Below are 14,338 nucleotides of genomic sequence, written 5' to 3' on the forward strand. Positions count from 1 at the left end.
CTCTCTCTCTGCGGCTCCCCTATTTATGCTCTCTCCCTCTCTCTCTCAAAAATAAATAAACATTAAAAAAAAAAAATAGGTTACTATAAATTACCAAACTGAAACATAAGCAGAAAAAAAGAGCAGGAACCCGTCCCCCCCAAGTACAGAGTATGCAGGATCTCTAGGACAATATAAAAAAATTAACATTGGCATAACTAGAATCCTAAAGAGAAAATGGGGCAAAAGAAATATTTGAAGAAACAGTGACTGAGAATTTCCAAAAATTATGAAATATGTCAAACTATAGATCTAAAAGTCTTGGAAAAGTTGAGCAGGAAAAACAACAACAACAAAAGAAATGAAAAAACCCTATGCTGACACATCATATTCCATCTGCTGAAAATAAAAGGCAATGAGAAAATCTTGAAGGCATACCGTGGAAAGAAGAAATACAAAAAAGAAGATATGAATTACAGCAGACTTCTCATCAGGAACTATATATGATAGGAGACAATAGAGTAACATCTTTAATAGAGTGGTGTCTTTAACTATTTGGAGAAAAACCTCTGTCAACTCATAATTTTATACAAATGAAAATATTTTTCAAAATGGAAGTAAAAAAAAAAGATTTTTATTGCCAATCCAAAACTGAATTCATACTAGAAGACCTGCACTACAAGAATATTAGTTTTTTAGGCAGATAAGAATATTATATTTGATTGAAAGTTGGATATATACACAGAAGTGAAGCACTTCAGAATGGTTAAAGGGTAAATATAAAGGAGTATGTTTTTCTTATTTTATTTGCTCTTAAAATCAGTGATTTTTATTTTTTTATTTTTTCAAGTTTATTTATTTTGAGAGAGAGAAAGAATGCATGCAGGCACAAGCAGGGGAGGGGCAGAGAGAGAGGGAGAGAGAGAATCCCAAGTAGGCTCTGCACTGACAGTGTGGGGCTCAATCCCATGAACCATGAGATCATAACCTGAACCGAAATCTAGAGTCAGATGCTTGAGCCACCCAGCACACCAAAATAAGTTATTTAAAAATTTAAAACAATTTTATTTTGAGAGAGACAGAGAGAGTGTGAGCAGGGGAGGGGCAGAGAGAGAGAGAGAGAGAGAGAGAGAGAGAGAGAGAGAGAGAGAATGAATCCCGGGCTCCACACAGTCAGTGTACAGAGCCCGACACAGGGCTCGAACTCACAAAACCATCAGATCATGACCTGAATCAACGTTGATCACTTAACTGACTGAGTCATCCAGATGCCCTAATAAGTGATTTTTAAAGCAAAAGTAGTAGCAATACATTCTGGGTTTGTAATATATGTAGAAGTAAATTATATGAAAACATCATAAGAAGTGGGAGGCAGGAATTGGAAGTATACTGTTTTTTGGTTCTTAGACTCTTATGAAGTTGCATAAAAGTATTTCAAGGTAGATGATGAATGGAAGATATAATATGTTATATAATATAGTCTCTATTATTATATATACATATATGTATATATGTATATACTAAAATATGTATATATGTATATACTAAAATATTTTAAAAAGAAGTACAAATCTATAGTGAGGTAAAATGGAATAATAAAAAATAAACTAATTCAAAATTAGGCAGAGAATGAGGAAAAAGGGAACAAAAACAATGGAACGTAAAGAATTGGAAAGGTGTTTGGATTGAATCAAACCAAGGGGCAGGCGCCTGGGTGGTGCAGTCGGTTAAGCGTCTGACTGAATCTCAGCTTAGGTCATGATCTCACAGTTTGTGAGTTTGAGCCCCACATTGGGCTCTATGCTGATGGTGTGGAGGCTGCTTAAGAGTCTGTCTCTCCTGGGGCGCCTGGGTGGCTCAGTCGGTTGGGCGGCCAACTTCGGCTCAGGTCATGATCTTGCGGTCTGTGAGTTCTAGCCCCGCTTCGGGCTCTGTGCTGACAGCTCAGAGCCTGGAGCCTGCTTCGTGTTCTGTGTCTCCCTCTCTCTGACCCTCCCTTGTTCATGCTCTGTCTCTCCCTGTCTCAAAAATGAATAAACATTAAAAAAAAAAAAAAAGAGTCTGTCTCTCCTTTTCTCTGCCCCTCCCCAGCTGTACTCCCTCTGTCTCTCAAAATAAATAAATAAACTTAAAAAAATTTAAAAAAAGAAGTCAAACCAATCAATACTTAAATGTAAATTATCTAAACACTAATTTAAAAATATTCAAATTATATAAAATACCAAGCCCAAATTTATCCTACCTGTAAGGCATTATTTAAATTTTTTTTTTTCTCAACGTTTTTTATTTATTTTTGGGACAGAGAGAGACAGAGCATGAACGGGAGAGGGGCAGAGAGAGAGGGAGACGCAGAATCGGAAACAGGCTCCAGGCTCCGAGCCATCAGCCCGGAGCCTGACGCGGGGCTCGAACTCACGGACCGCGAGATCGTGACCTGGCTGAAGTCGGACGCTTAACCGACTGCGCCACCCAGGCGCCCTGTAAGGCATTATTTAAATGTGAAGACATACATAGATTAGGAGTAAAATGGAACAAGATATATAATAAATGCACTAATCAATGAAAGCTAGAGCAACTCTATTGATATCAAAGTAGACTTTAGTACAAGGAATATTACCAGAGATAAAGAGGTGACAGATGGATCAATTTGCCAAAAAGACATAATAATCCTAATAGTATTTGCATCTAACAACAAAGTCTTGAAACTACATGAAAAAGAAACACCTAACAGAACCTTCTGTCCTTTTTTTTAAACATTTACTTATTTTTGAGAGACAGAGACACAGCACAAGTGGGGGAGGGTCAGAGAGAGAGGGAAACACAGAATCTGAAGTAGGCTCCAGGCTCTGAGCTGTCAGCACAGAGACTGATACAAGGCTCGAACCCACGAACTTTGAGGTTATGATCTGAACTGAAGTCGATGCTTTAACCCACTGAGCCACCCAGACGCCCCCTGACTGTCCTTCTATTGAAGTTTTCTCAGTCACCTTTTGGTTGGATGAAACTCCTTATGTAGTAGATTTTTCAGAAAGGGTGCTTATGTACATACAGTATTTACTGAGTTACTATATGATCAAAACTTTAGTTTATTAAAGGACAGCTTGGCTAGGAATAATATTCTAGTTTATACTTTCTTTTTTTTTTTAATTTTTTTTTTCAACGTTTTTTATTTATTTTTGGGACAGAGAGAGAGAGAGAGAGCATGAACGGGGGAGGGGCAGAGAGAGAGGGAGACCCAGAATCGGAAACAGGCTCCAGGCTCCGAGCCATCAGCCCAGAGCCTGACGCGGGGCTCGAACTCACGGACCGCGAGATCGTGACCTGGCTGAAGTCGGACGCTTAACCGGCTGCGCCACCCAGGCGCCCCAGTTTATACTTTCTTAACATTCTTGAAAATGCTGCTACACAGTTGCCTTGCTTTATAGTGTTTTTGGGAATTTGCATGCCACAAGAATTCTTCTGTTTTTGTAAGTTATTTTATAATTTTGCCTAGAGTTCCTGAAGATTTCTTTCTTTTAAAAATTTTTTTTAACGTTTATTTATTTTTTGAGACAGAGAGAGGCAGAGCATGAATAGGGGAGGGTCAGAGAGAGAGGGAGACACAGAATCTGAAACAGGCTCCAGGCACAAAGCCTGACGTAGGGGTTGAACTCATGGACTGCGAGATCATGACCTGAGCTGAAGTCGGACACTCAATTGACTGAGCCACCCAGGTGCCCCCTTTCTTTACCTTTAATGTCTAATAGTTTTATTAGAATACATATCAGGGTTGGTTGTTCTGTGTTAATCTTTCCTGGTACCCAGTGGATCTTTTAAATGTGTGGATTCAGGATTTTTTTTTAAGTTTATTTGTTTATTTTGAAAGAGAGGAGAGAGAGCATGTGAGCAGGGGAGTGGCAGAGAAAGAGGGAGAGAGAGAATCCCAAGCACTGTCAGCATAGAGCCTGCTGTGGGACTCAAACCCACAAACTGTGAGATCATGAGCTGAGCTGCAGTCAAGAGTCAGATGCTTAACTGACTGAGTCACCCAGGTGCCTCAAGATTTAGGTATTTTTAAATTGATGAAATATTTTTTGGATTATAGTTTTAAATATTGGCACTATCCTATTGTTTTGATTTTTTTTAAGGACATCAATTATATTAGGTCTCCTTGGTCTAACTTCTATTTCCACCTCTTTCTTTTTGCCCTTTTAAATGTCATTTTATTTCCTTTGATTGTCTGATTTACTTTCAAGCTGTTTATTATATTTTAATTTGAATATTCTCCCTTTGGTACTTTAATTTTCATTGCTGACACAAGTTTTTTGGCTTTTCTTTTTTCTTGAGTTTAATCAACTCTCATTTCACCCCTTCCTCATTTTAAAAACTTTTTTTTTGTTCTTAGATTTTATATTTCTAATTCAGCATTTTATTTTCATATACTTAAATGTTTGTTATGTCTTTAGCTTTCCTCTCTCAGAGCATAATTGCTCGGTGTTTATAACTTCTCAAAGTTCTCCAGCTGAATTAATTGAAAAACATCTTGAACCTTTTCCTAGCTCACAAATTTTTGGTAAAGTTTTACACTAGAGACAATAAATTCCATGGGGAATGTGGCTCTTGATCACACTGTGAGGCTCAATTTATTTTAAATAGTTTAAGCATCTCAATATTGAAAACCAGTCTTTGGTCTTCTAGTGAGTGTGAGTGGGTTTTCTAAACTAAAAAATAGAACCTAAAACTCATTGGCTAGCTCTTTTCTGTACCTGTTTTTTTTTCTAGTTTATAGTTTCTAAATAGATGATCTAAAGACCGACTATGGGGATGATTCCCTGAATCCTTCCCTTTGTGATTTACCTGCATCACCACAGGCTGTTCATTTTCTAAAAGATCATAGAACCCGTGGAATTTTGTTGTGTGGAAGCAAGATTGGCACTGTTAATTGGCAATCACAATCACAAAATCAAAGTCACTAGAAGGGAATTCATTGTCATGGAAATAGTGCCTCAGCAACTTGACCAGTCACTAGCTGAGTGACTCAGAAGTCAGTTAAACTCTCTGGCTCTTCGCTGCCTCATCTGTCAACTAAGAAGATGGGATTCATGGTCTTTAAATTGCCTTTCAGCTCTGAAGTTTCCTCAGTTGTGCCTAATGTCTTAGCTGTGATGAAGTGGCTCAGCCCACTGGGGGCCTCCGATGTGGAGGAAGGAACCTGTGGAACAGTTTTGTTGTGAAGAGAGCTTCCTGTGTTCCAGGGCACACCGCGTCAGTCTCCTCAGCCCTTTGAGTGACATCCCTTTGAGTGATGGGCTCTTGCAACAGATGGAGAAATTGCTCCTGATTCTAAGGAGGAGAACCTTTATGTTCAAGTCTTTGCTGTAAAACTGAACATTACTCAAACAAGGTAGGTAATGCCATACCCAGGAGGATGTCTCAGGTTGACTGAATGTGGAGACTTTGATAGGTTCCAGATCACAGTGTGATGTAGAATGAGTCACTTTTCCTCCCCGAGCCTCAGTTTCTGCCCCTGTATAAAGGAGGGGGCTGAACAGAATGTGCCCTAAAGTTCTCCTTGACGTTCACATTCTGGGATTCCATCAAGTACCACTTGGGCTCTAGAGTGAGTTGTGGGAAGGAGGCCCTTGTGATGTGACTTTGAGTTCATTGCAGTAGGTCTTCCAGGCTCTCTATCACTTGTTATTTTGTCCTCGTCATTCAGACTGTATTTGGGAGGATAAAGTTGTACCTAGTTAGGGTCTAGAACATCATTTACCTACCTAGGTTTACATGTAATCCATGGGTTACCTTCTAATCCGTGATCCTAGGGTGAGGGTTTTATCTGGGGAAGTGCTGGAGGAGGTAATTTGTTGCCGACTAACTGTCTTTCTTTCAGGCAAGGGGAATGAGAAAGCAGAGAGAAATGTAAATAAATACCAGGAAGGGTGAGCTGATAATAGCTATTACTTATTGAGAGCTTTCTGTTTGCCAGGCAGCCCTCTTGCAACAACCATGTCAGATATGAATTGTTACCCTATTCCAAGAAAATAAAAAAATCTGTTCCCAGAGACACATGATGTGATCGAGCTCAGCATCGGCAGCCACCTGCAGTGCTTGTTCCCACAATCCCTACCTGAGACCAGCCCCTGAGGAGAGAGAAGGGCGGCTCAGCAGGTGTTCTCGTTTTGTTTTCTCCAGTCCCTTAGAGGTCCGTGAACCTGGAAATGTTCCCTCCACTGATAAGGAGGGTCACTTCTGACCTGTGATTCATCACTTCCGTGCTTCACAATGATGCCATGAGCTCATCTGATACAATTGTCTTACATTTCCCTAATGAATTTTTTGTTTGTATTTTAAAATATATATCATGTGGTCCTAAATGGTAATCTTCTCAACGTATAGACTCAGATGTTATATGTACAGGAGTGTGTCAGAGATTTGGTCTCTTAAGTGAGAATTGGGCAATTCATGTCAAGCAACACTGCATAAAACAAAGAGCAACTAATGCCTTCTATGGAACGTAATTCATGGAAAATAATCTATGAGGTAGAAGTAATAACTTAAAAAAATTTTTTTAACATTTATTTATTGTTGAGAGACAGAGACAGAGTGTGAGCAGGGAAGGGGCAGAGAGAGGGGGAGACACAGTATCTGAAGCAAGCTCCAGGCTCTGGGATGTCCACACAGAGCCTGATGTGGGCCTCGAACTCATGAACTGTGAGATCAGGACCTGAGCTGAAGTCAGATGCTTAACCGACTGAGCCACCCAGGTGCCCCAGTAATATTTTAATAGCAAAGTTGTGATATGTGTGTCTTTGATCTTGTGCAGTAAAATGTAAATGTCTGTTTCCAAAATAGAAATGATCTACATTATTCACAACTATATATGTTTGATGAAAAAGAGTCACACCTGTGTTGTATGAGGTCAAGATAGACTGAAAGGAAAATGTAGACGGCATTAAATAACCTACTCTTTCTTATCAATTCTACTGGTTAATCAACTTACCAATCAAAACTCTACATATATAGTGAGCACCATCTGTAAGGTTGACACTTAGGTGCCGTGTGGGTTTGAGGAGTAATAAACTGAAGACAAAAATAGGCAACATGAAACCACAATAAGCTATAAAAGTCTCTATAAAAATCAAATGTAATAAATTGTATGGTTCTAACTGTAGGTGGTAGAGAATTTCTTCTTCTTCTTTTCCTTCTTCCTTTTTTTTTTTTTTTTAAAGTATGCTTCATGCCCAGTGCAGAACCCAGCGTGGGGCTTGATCTCACCACCCTGAGATCAAGACCTGAGCTGAGATTGAGTTGGATGCTTAACTGACTGAACCACCCAGGTGCCTTGAGAATCTCTTCATTTTTAAATTCAACTCCGTGAACATTTACTGAGTACTTACTGTGTATTTAGTTCTGAAGATTCAGACATGAACAAGCTCCGCTTATTAAGGGAAACAGATACTGAAACAGTAATTATGATAAAAATTGGTAAATATTCCAGCAGAAAGATGTAAAAAACAAACAAACAAACAAACAAACAAACAAACAAACAAACAGAAGTGTTGGCTAGAGGGGAATGATGAGTGGTTTTGATCTGAGCATTAAAACAAGAATAACCTTGGGGCGCCTGGTTGGCTCAGTCATTGGAGCATGGTTGGGTTCAAGCCCCAACTCAATGCCAAGTAGAGATTGTAGAGATTACTTGAAAATGAAATCTTAAAAAAAAAATAAAACGAGAGTAAACAGAAAGCTGAGGTGTGCATGCCACACAAAATGTAAAGAGCATGCGTGCAAAGAGCAAGTTTGGGAGAAAGATGTCTATTTCCGACTAGCTGGAAAGCGGGCTCCGGGAGCAGTGGCAGCAGGGAAACTAGAGAACGGGCTCCAGTTCGTACATGCCATGCAAATACTACTGGACTTAGCCTTGTAGGCAGGGGGACCATTGATAGATTTCAGGTCACTGCATGATGTGTTCAGATTTGCATTTAGAAGTGTAACAACAATAATAAAGATAGCTTATGTTTATTGAGGGCTTGCTATGAACTCGGTGCCACATGCCTCATTGCACTGAACAGACAGATTGCTTAAACTCATTTCCAGAGTCGAGAGCTGAGACGAACGCACAATTGTGGAAGTGACCGGGGTGGCTTCCTAGGCAGCGGACACTGTAGAGTGGGTGGGACTTGGATCGGGAGGTGGAGGGGCAGGCATGGCGTGTAATGTGAAAAGTAAGATGCTCCTGTGGTGGTTATCAGCTTGCCTTCATGAGAAGGTGAGGGGACTTTTTAAAAAAATTAATTAATTAATTTTTTAAACTTGTTTTATTTTTTATTTTTTTAAATTTACATCCAAATTAGTTAGCATGTAGTGCAACAATGATTTCAGGAGTAGATTCCTTAGTGCCCCTGGCCCACTTAGCCCATCCTTCTCCCACAACCCCTCCAGAAACCCTCAGTTTGTTCTGCATATTTATGAGTCTCTTCTGTTTTGCCCCCTCCCTGTTTTTGTATTATTTTTGTTTCCCTTCCCTTATGTTCATCTGTTTTGTGAAGGTGAGGGGACTTCTAAGTAGAGCAAGAATATGTATTTAGAGGTGAGTGAAGTTGGCTTAAAAGGGCATGGGGAAATACTTTAGAGCTTCTAAAAGTCAGTGGAGGAGTTGAGGCCTGTATCCAGGCAACAGGGTGGTGTCTGAGTGATCCGAGCACAGGGACTCAGGGAGAATGCTGACTTCAGCATGCAGGCTGGCGGGAGGTGGCGGGAGGTGGGGTGGGGGGGGAAAGACCTGTGACACCTGGAGACGGTCGGTGCATGGAGGAGCTGCGGTGATCCTCACATGGGCTTCTATCCTGCCTGAAGACCGAGACTTCAGGAAGATGGAGGAGGAAATTGGTGAAATCAGTGGGTTGTGGAGAGTGTGTAAATGTGGGAAAAGCAGGAGAGGCAGGAGTCAGAGGTGACTGCAAAGATTCAAGTCTGAGGGCTGAGCAGAATGACGGTGCTGCTGTAAGACCCCCTGAGAAGAGGGGTCTGTCAGAGCGCGCCTGCTGGGAGATACCCACTCCACAGGTCAGAGTCACCAGTTGCAGCTCTAACCCCTGACTAAAGCCGTGCCATGAGGGGCAGAGGAGGAGGGGACATTCCCAGGTCTCACACTCTGCTCAGTGTCCCACATAGCTTCTTCGTCTCTCTTATTCCAGAGATGGTGGCATTGAAATGTTCCCGATAACTCGCAGTTGCCTGCCATGTTCCTGCTATTCACAGGGAAGGCATAATAAATGGATTTGGACAAGTTTTATATCAACCATGGGTTTTGATGTCATTTCTGTAAGGTGCTGGAGTGGCCAACCACTTTCTCATCTGGCTGAGGAGTGGTGGTCCTCTCTCCCTTTCTAGAAAGGCCTGGGTTTCAGCCTTGGCTCAGTCATTCACAAGCTGTATTTGGGCAGGCTACTTAACCTCTCTGAGTCACAATTGACTCACCTATCAATTAGCGACCTCAAAGTGGTACAGGAAGAATTAATTGAGGGGACAATGGTTATCACAGTCCAGCACGTAGTAGCTACTGATTAAAGGACAACAGTATCTGCTGCTGTGGCTGTCGGGGTGACAATGACAGTGACAATGGTGAAATCAGGTCACCACATGCTTGAGGTTTCCTCCGGCCACCAGAGGCTGGATTGTTTTTGTTTAAGATTTTTAAAGTTTATTTATTTTGAGAGAGAAAGCACACACAGAGGGGAGGAGCAGAGAGGGAGGGAGACAGAGAATCCCAAGCAGGCCCCACCCAGGATGGAGCCCCACAAGGGGCTCGATCTCATGACAGCGAGATCATGACTTGAGCTGATATCCAGAGTCCGTCGCTTAACTGACTGAGCCACCCAGGCTCCCTGAGTCTGTGGGTTGTTTTTGGTGTTTCCTTGTTTCCCTTCCTCTGGAACAGAAAGGGAACCTCCCCTTGCTTCGCCTCTCCTGTTCAGTTGTTCTTCTTCAGTGCCCTTCTTTCATGCCACGCAATCCCCCGTTTCTTCTCCAGTGTTAGCCAGGTGACTCACCGAGGATTCTCTCAGTGTATTTTCACCTTCTGTATATCTTCTAGTTTTTACTATGAGAAAGATTAGTGATGAGGGAGGTATTTAATTTATTTCAGTGTGGGAGCCCAAGTGAAAGAAGAAAAAAATAAAAGGAATAAGAAATACTTCAGGGTAGTCTTACTTTTTTTTTTTTTTTTTTTTAAACTGAGGTATAGCTGACACACAACGTTACATCAGTTTCAGGTGTACAACATAGTGATTTGACACCTTCAACCCAATTTCAAAAGCAGAGAAAATCTTTGAGAGATTCCTCTGCCTCGTGTCATGAACGTGCTGCTGAATCGCATGTAGTTACAAGCTTCCTGAAGGTGAGAGCCATCTTTTGTTCTTCTCTTGTATGTCCCAAATTGCCTGGGCACAGGGTAGGTACTTAATAAAACATTTGGTTAAAGAACTGAATTAAAATAAATCCTCACCTCCTGCTGACAAAAAATACCAATGGTGGGAAAACTGAAAGACAGAAACAAGCAAACTGGTGCATCCCCATATATTACATTCGAACTGTTGTTTGATACTGACCTATATTCTCAACAACTTCCAGATGTCCACTTGGACCCCAGGTATCAAAATTTTCTCGAAATGTTTGTAAAAATTCATGAAGATGTGGGATTGAGCAAAACCATAGGACCTGAGAGAATCCAGAAACTTAGATAATTCGTGTAAGGAAAATATTGAAGATATTCTTTAGAAAGGGAGAACTATGAATGAAATTGGCATTTCTGGGAAGTAAATGGAGGAAACCAGGGATTCACGAGACGTTTACTTGAGAATTTCTCATGCAAAGGCATGATGAGAAATGTTAAGAATGGGAGAATTGTTGGTAATATGGATACTTATTAATGCTGAAAATGTTGATTATTATTTCCAGTGTGGTATACTTGAAATAACATACCAGTTGGAATAAAATGATCTGGTTCTTGTTCTGGATCCACTTCTTACTGGGAGGCTTCGCTAATTCCCAACCCCTTTGAGCTTTGGTTTTCTCCCTTGTGATAAGGAGATCATGGAGTTTTTTTGCAAGATAGATTGCATGGTGTCTTGTATAGAGTGGACTGTTGGGCAGTGAATGGATAAACGTTTGTGATATTAACAAATAAGTAAAATAAACCAAAAAGATAATATGTGCAAAAGGGCCCTATTAACAGGCAAGTGCTAAATAAACATGAAGGATTGTTGTTATGATGTGTTTGTTTTGTCACAGGGCTCTTCTCTGAGATACATTTTCTCCAGATGGAGTCCATGGCCATTACAAATAATGTGACTGAATTAATTTTCACTGGCCTGTTTCAGGATCCAGAGGTTCAGAGAGCGTGCTTTGTGGTGTTTCTTCCTGTGTACCTGGCCACAGTGGTGGGCAATGGTCTCATTGTTCTGACAGTCAATGTCAGTAAGAGTCTGCGTTCCCCCATGTACTTCTTCCTTAGCTACTTGTCCCTGGTGGAGATCGCTTACTCCTCTACTGTTGTCCCTAAATTCATCACAGACTTACTTGCCAAGATTAAAACCATCTCTCTGGAGGGCTGTGTGGCTCAGATATTCTTCTTCCACTTCTTTGGGGTCACTGAGATCCTTTTGCTTGTGGTGATGGCCTGTGACCGCTATGTGGCCATCTGCAAGCCTCTTCAGTATATGAACATTATGAGCCGCCAACTATGTCATGTACTGGTGGCTGGCTCCTGGCTTGGGGGCTTTTTCCACTCCATTATACAGATTCTCATCACCGTCCAGTTACCCTTCTGTGGTCCCAATGTGATTGACCACTACTTCTGTGATCTTCAGCCATTATTCAAGCTTGCCTGCACTGACACCTTTGTGGAGGGGGTTATTGTGTTGGCCAACAGTGGCTTAATTGCTCTGTGCTCCTTCCTCATTTTGGTGTCCTCCTATATTATCATCCTTGTCAACCTGAGGAGCCATTCTGCAGAGGGGAGGCGCAAAGCCCTCTCCACCTGTGCCTCTCACATCACAGTGGTCGTCTTGTTCTTTGGACCTGCCATCTTCCTCTACATGCGACCCTCCTCCACCTTCACTGAGGACAAACTGGTGGCCGTGTTCTACACAGTTGTCACCCCCATGCTGAACCCCATCATCTACACACTCAGGAATGCAGAGGTGAAAATTGCCATGAGGAGGTTGTGGGGCAAAAAGAACTTAGGGATGGAATAAAAATGGGAAAGTGATAAAGAAAAACATCTAATTATTCTTTGTTTTTGAAATGAATTTTGATTTCAGTGGGACATTCAGGAATGGCAAAAACAAATGTAAGGACTTAATGTTACTGTTGCTGTGATTCTCCTTAGTAACCAAACACTTGCTTGTATCTTGGTATAATGTTCCAAGGGAAGAGATCAGATTGCCTCTATGATATCCAAGAATATCATGAGATTGGGTAACATTGAGACTCAAACTAAATGGCAAATGCAAAGGAGAATATTTTGACAGATGTTTTGTAAGTTAAAGTACTTCTATGACATACTTCCTCTCTCCTTCCCTCCCTTCTTCCCTCCCTCCCTTCCTCCCTCCCTTCCTTCTCCCTTCTGTGTTCAGTCTCCTAATGACAAGAGCTTATATTTCATTAAGAAGGAGAACCAAACAGAGGAATTATCATGGGATATTTGAGGAGAGTGCCAATATAATCTTCTCTTCCACTGTGGAGAAATGTATCTTTGAAAATTGTTTTTGGGGGCACCTGGGTGGCTCAGTCGGTTAAGTGCCTGACTTCGGCTCAGATCATGGTCTTGAATTTTGTGGGTTGGAGCCCCATGTGGGGCTCTGTGCTGACAGCTCCGAGCCTGGAGCCTGCTTTGGGTTCTGTGTCTCCCTCTCTCTCTGTCCCTCCCCTGCTCACGCTCTGTCTCTCAAAAATAAATAAACATAAAAAAAAAAGAAAATTGTGTCCATGAATTTTTCTATTTTCTGATTGGTTCTTGGTGTCTTGTACCATGGACTGTCTGATTACAAGTACCGAAAAAGTCCCTGGGGCCATTTCGATTCTTGTGACATGTTGGTACAAAAGGTAGGTCTTCAGTCTCCACAGGCCTTTTCACAATGTCCAGTATCCATGAGTTAAAAAAAATATATCAAAAGGGCATAGGTTCTAGATAGCAATAGGGAAAGATCAAGTCAAACATTTTAACGAAAAGATCACTGTTAGCCTTATCCAAATGTAAATACAGAATGTAGGAAATTTTTTATTTTTTATTTTTTAAAATTTATTTTTATTTAATATATATGTATTTTTTAGAGAGGAAATGTGAGCATGGTGGGGGCAGAGGGAGAGGGGGAGAGAGAATCCCAAGCAGGCTCCACGCCCTCAAGACTGTGAGATCATGACCTAAGCCAAAATCAAGAGTTGAATGGTTAACTGACTGAGCCACCCAGGCACCCCCAGAATGTAGAAAATTCTTATTAGGCCTAACTTGAAGAATGAAAGGAAGGGAAATACTACCCATGCATGTTTCTACTCCAGACTTCTGTCCTTTATTCTAGGTGACCATGCCAAATCCGTTTCTTATCATGCCTATTAGTGTTTCTTGGTGAAGTAGGATGAGACAGTCTATGTCTCTGTTATTGTCATCCTGATGTGACTGGCCATGACTCCTGTGGTCTCCAGCTATTATCCAGGCTTGCCTGCACTGACACTTTTGTGGAGAGGGTTATTGTGTTGGCCAACAGTAGCTTCATTGTCATGTACTCCTTCCTCATTTTGGTGACCTCGTAGATTCTTTCACCTCTCCAAACTCCACCTCACCCAACCGACTCATATCATTGTGGACAATTTAGAGGTTATAATAAAATTTGCCCCTTTGGCTTTGGAATTACAAAGACTGGCTTTGCATTTGCGCTCTGTCCTTCCACCTCTCCTTGAGGATCAGATGAAGTAATTCAGGCAGTTTCCTTGCAGAGGGATGAAGCATTGCAGATGTGCTCTGGGCCTTAGAGGCTTCTCTCTTTCTCCTTAGGTGCTGACTGAACATGTAGGTGAATAGTGGTTTTCAAGGCAGCAGGAAATCTTCCCCACTTCTCCAGTAATCATGGTCATAGATGACCATCACTAAACCCTGAGAAAATACTTCTGCCCAGAATAACTTTACCAGCCTTTTCTATATGGCAAAATCGTATACATCCTTTTATGCTGTGGGTTAAAGTCATCTCACTTATGAGGCCTTCTCTGACTTCCCTCCTCCTTGAGTTGGATTCATGTCTCCTGTCCAAGGTTATATTTATCATTGCCCTTATTCTGATTGTAATTATTTTATACATGTTTCTTTCAGGGGCAAGACTGT

The 14,338-nt window shown here is 41.3% G+C and overlaps 1 protein-coding gene across 2 annotated transcripts; it reads left to right on the forward strand.

The window, feature by feature from the left end:
* The first annotated feature begins 3,384 nt into the window (after positions 1–3,384).
* Positions 3,385–13,199, forward strand: LOC131487841 (olfactory receptor 4B1). Of its 2 annotated transcripts, XM_058688988.1 has the most exons (3): positions 3,385–5,362; positions 8,511–8,551; positions 9,159–13,198. In XM_058688988.1, the coding sequence occupies exon 3, from the start codon at positions 11,283–11,285 to the stop codon at positions 12,216–12,218; it is 936 nt and encodes a 311-aa protein (XP_058544971.1). In that variant the 5' UTR covers positions 3,385–5,362; positions 8,511–8,551; positions 9,159–11,282; the 3' UTR covers positions 12,219–13,198. The 2 variants fall into 2 exon arrangements, with proteins under 2 accessions (XP_058544971.1, XP_058544972.1); XM_058688989.1 differs by lacking the exons at positions 3,385–5,362; positions 8,511–8,551 and having other exon boundaries at positions 8,744–10,360; positions 11,254–13,199.
* The last annotated feature ends 1,139 nt before the right edge of the window (positions 13,200–14,338 follow it).

Source organism: Neofelis nebulosa, chromosome 10 (genome assembly GCF_028018385.1).
Source record: "Neofelis nebulosa isolate mNeoNeb1 chromosome 10, mNeoNeb1.pri, whole genome shotgun sequence".
Taxonomy (NCBI): Eukaryota; Metazoa; Chordata; class Mammalia; order Carnivora; family Felidae; genus Neofelis; species Neofelis nebulosa.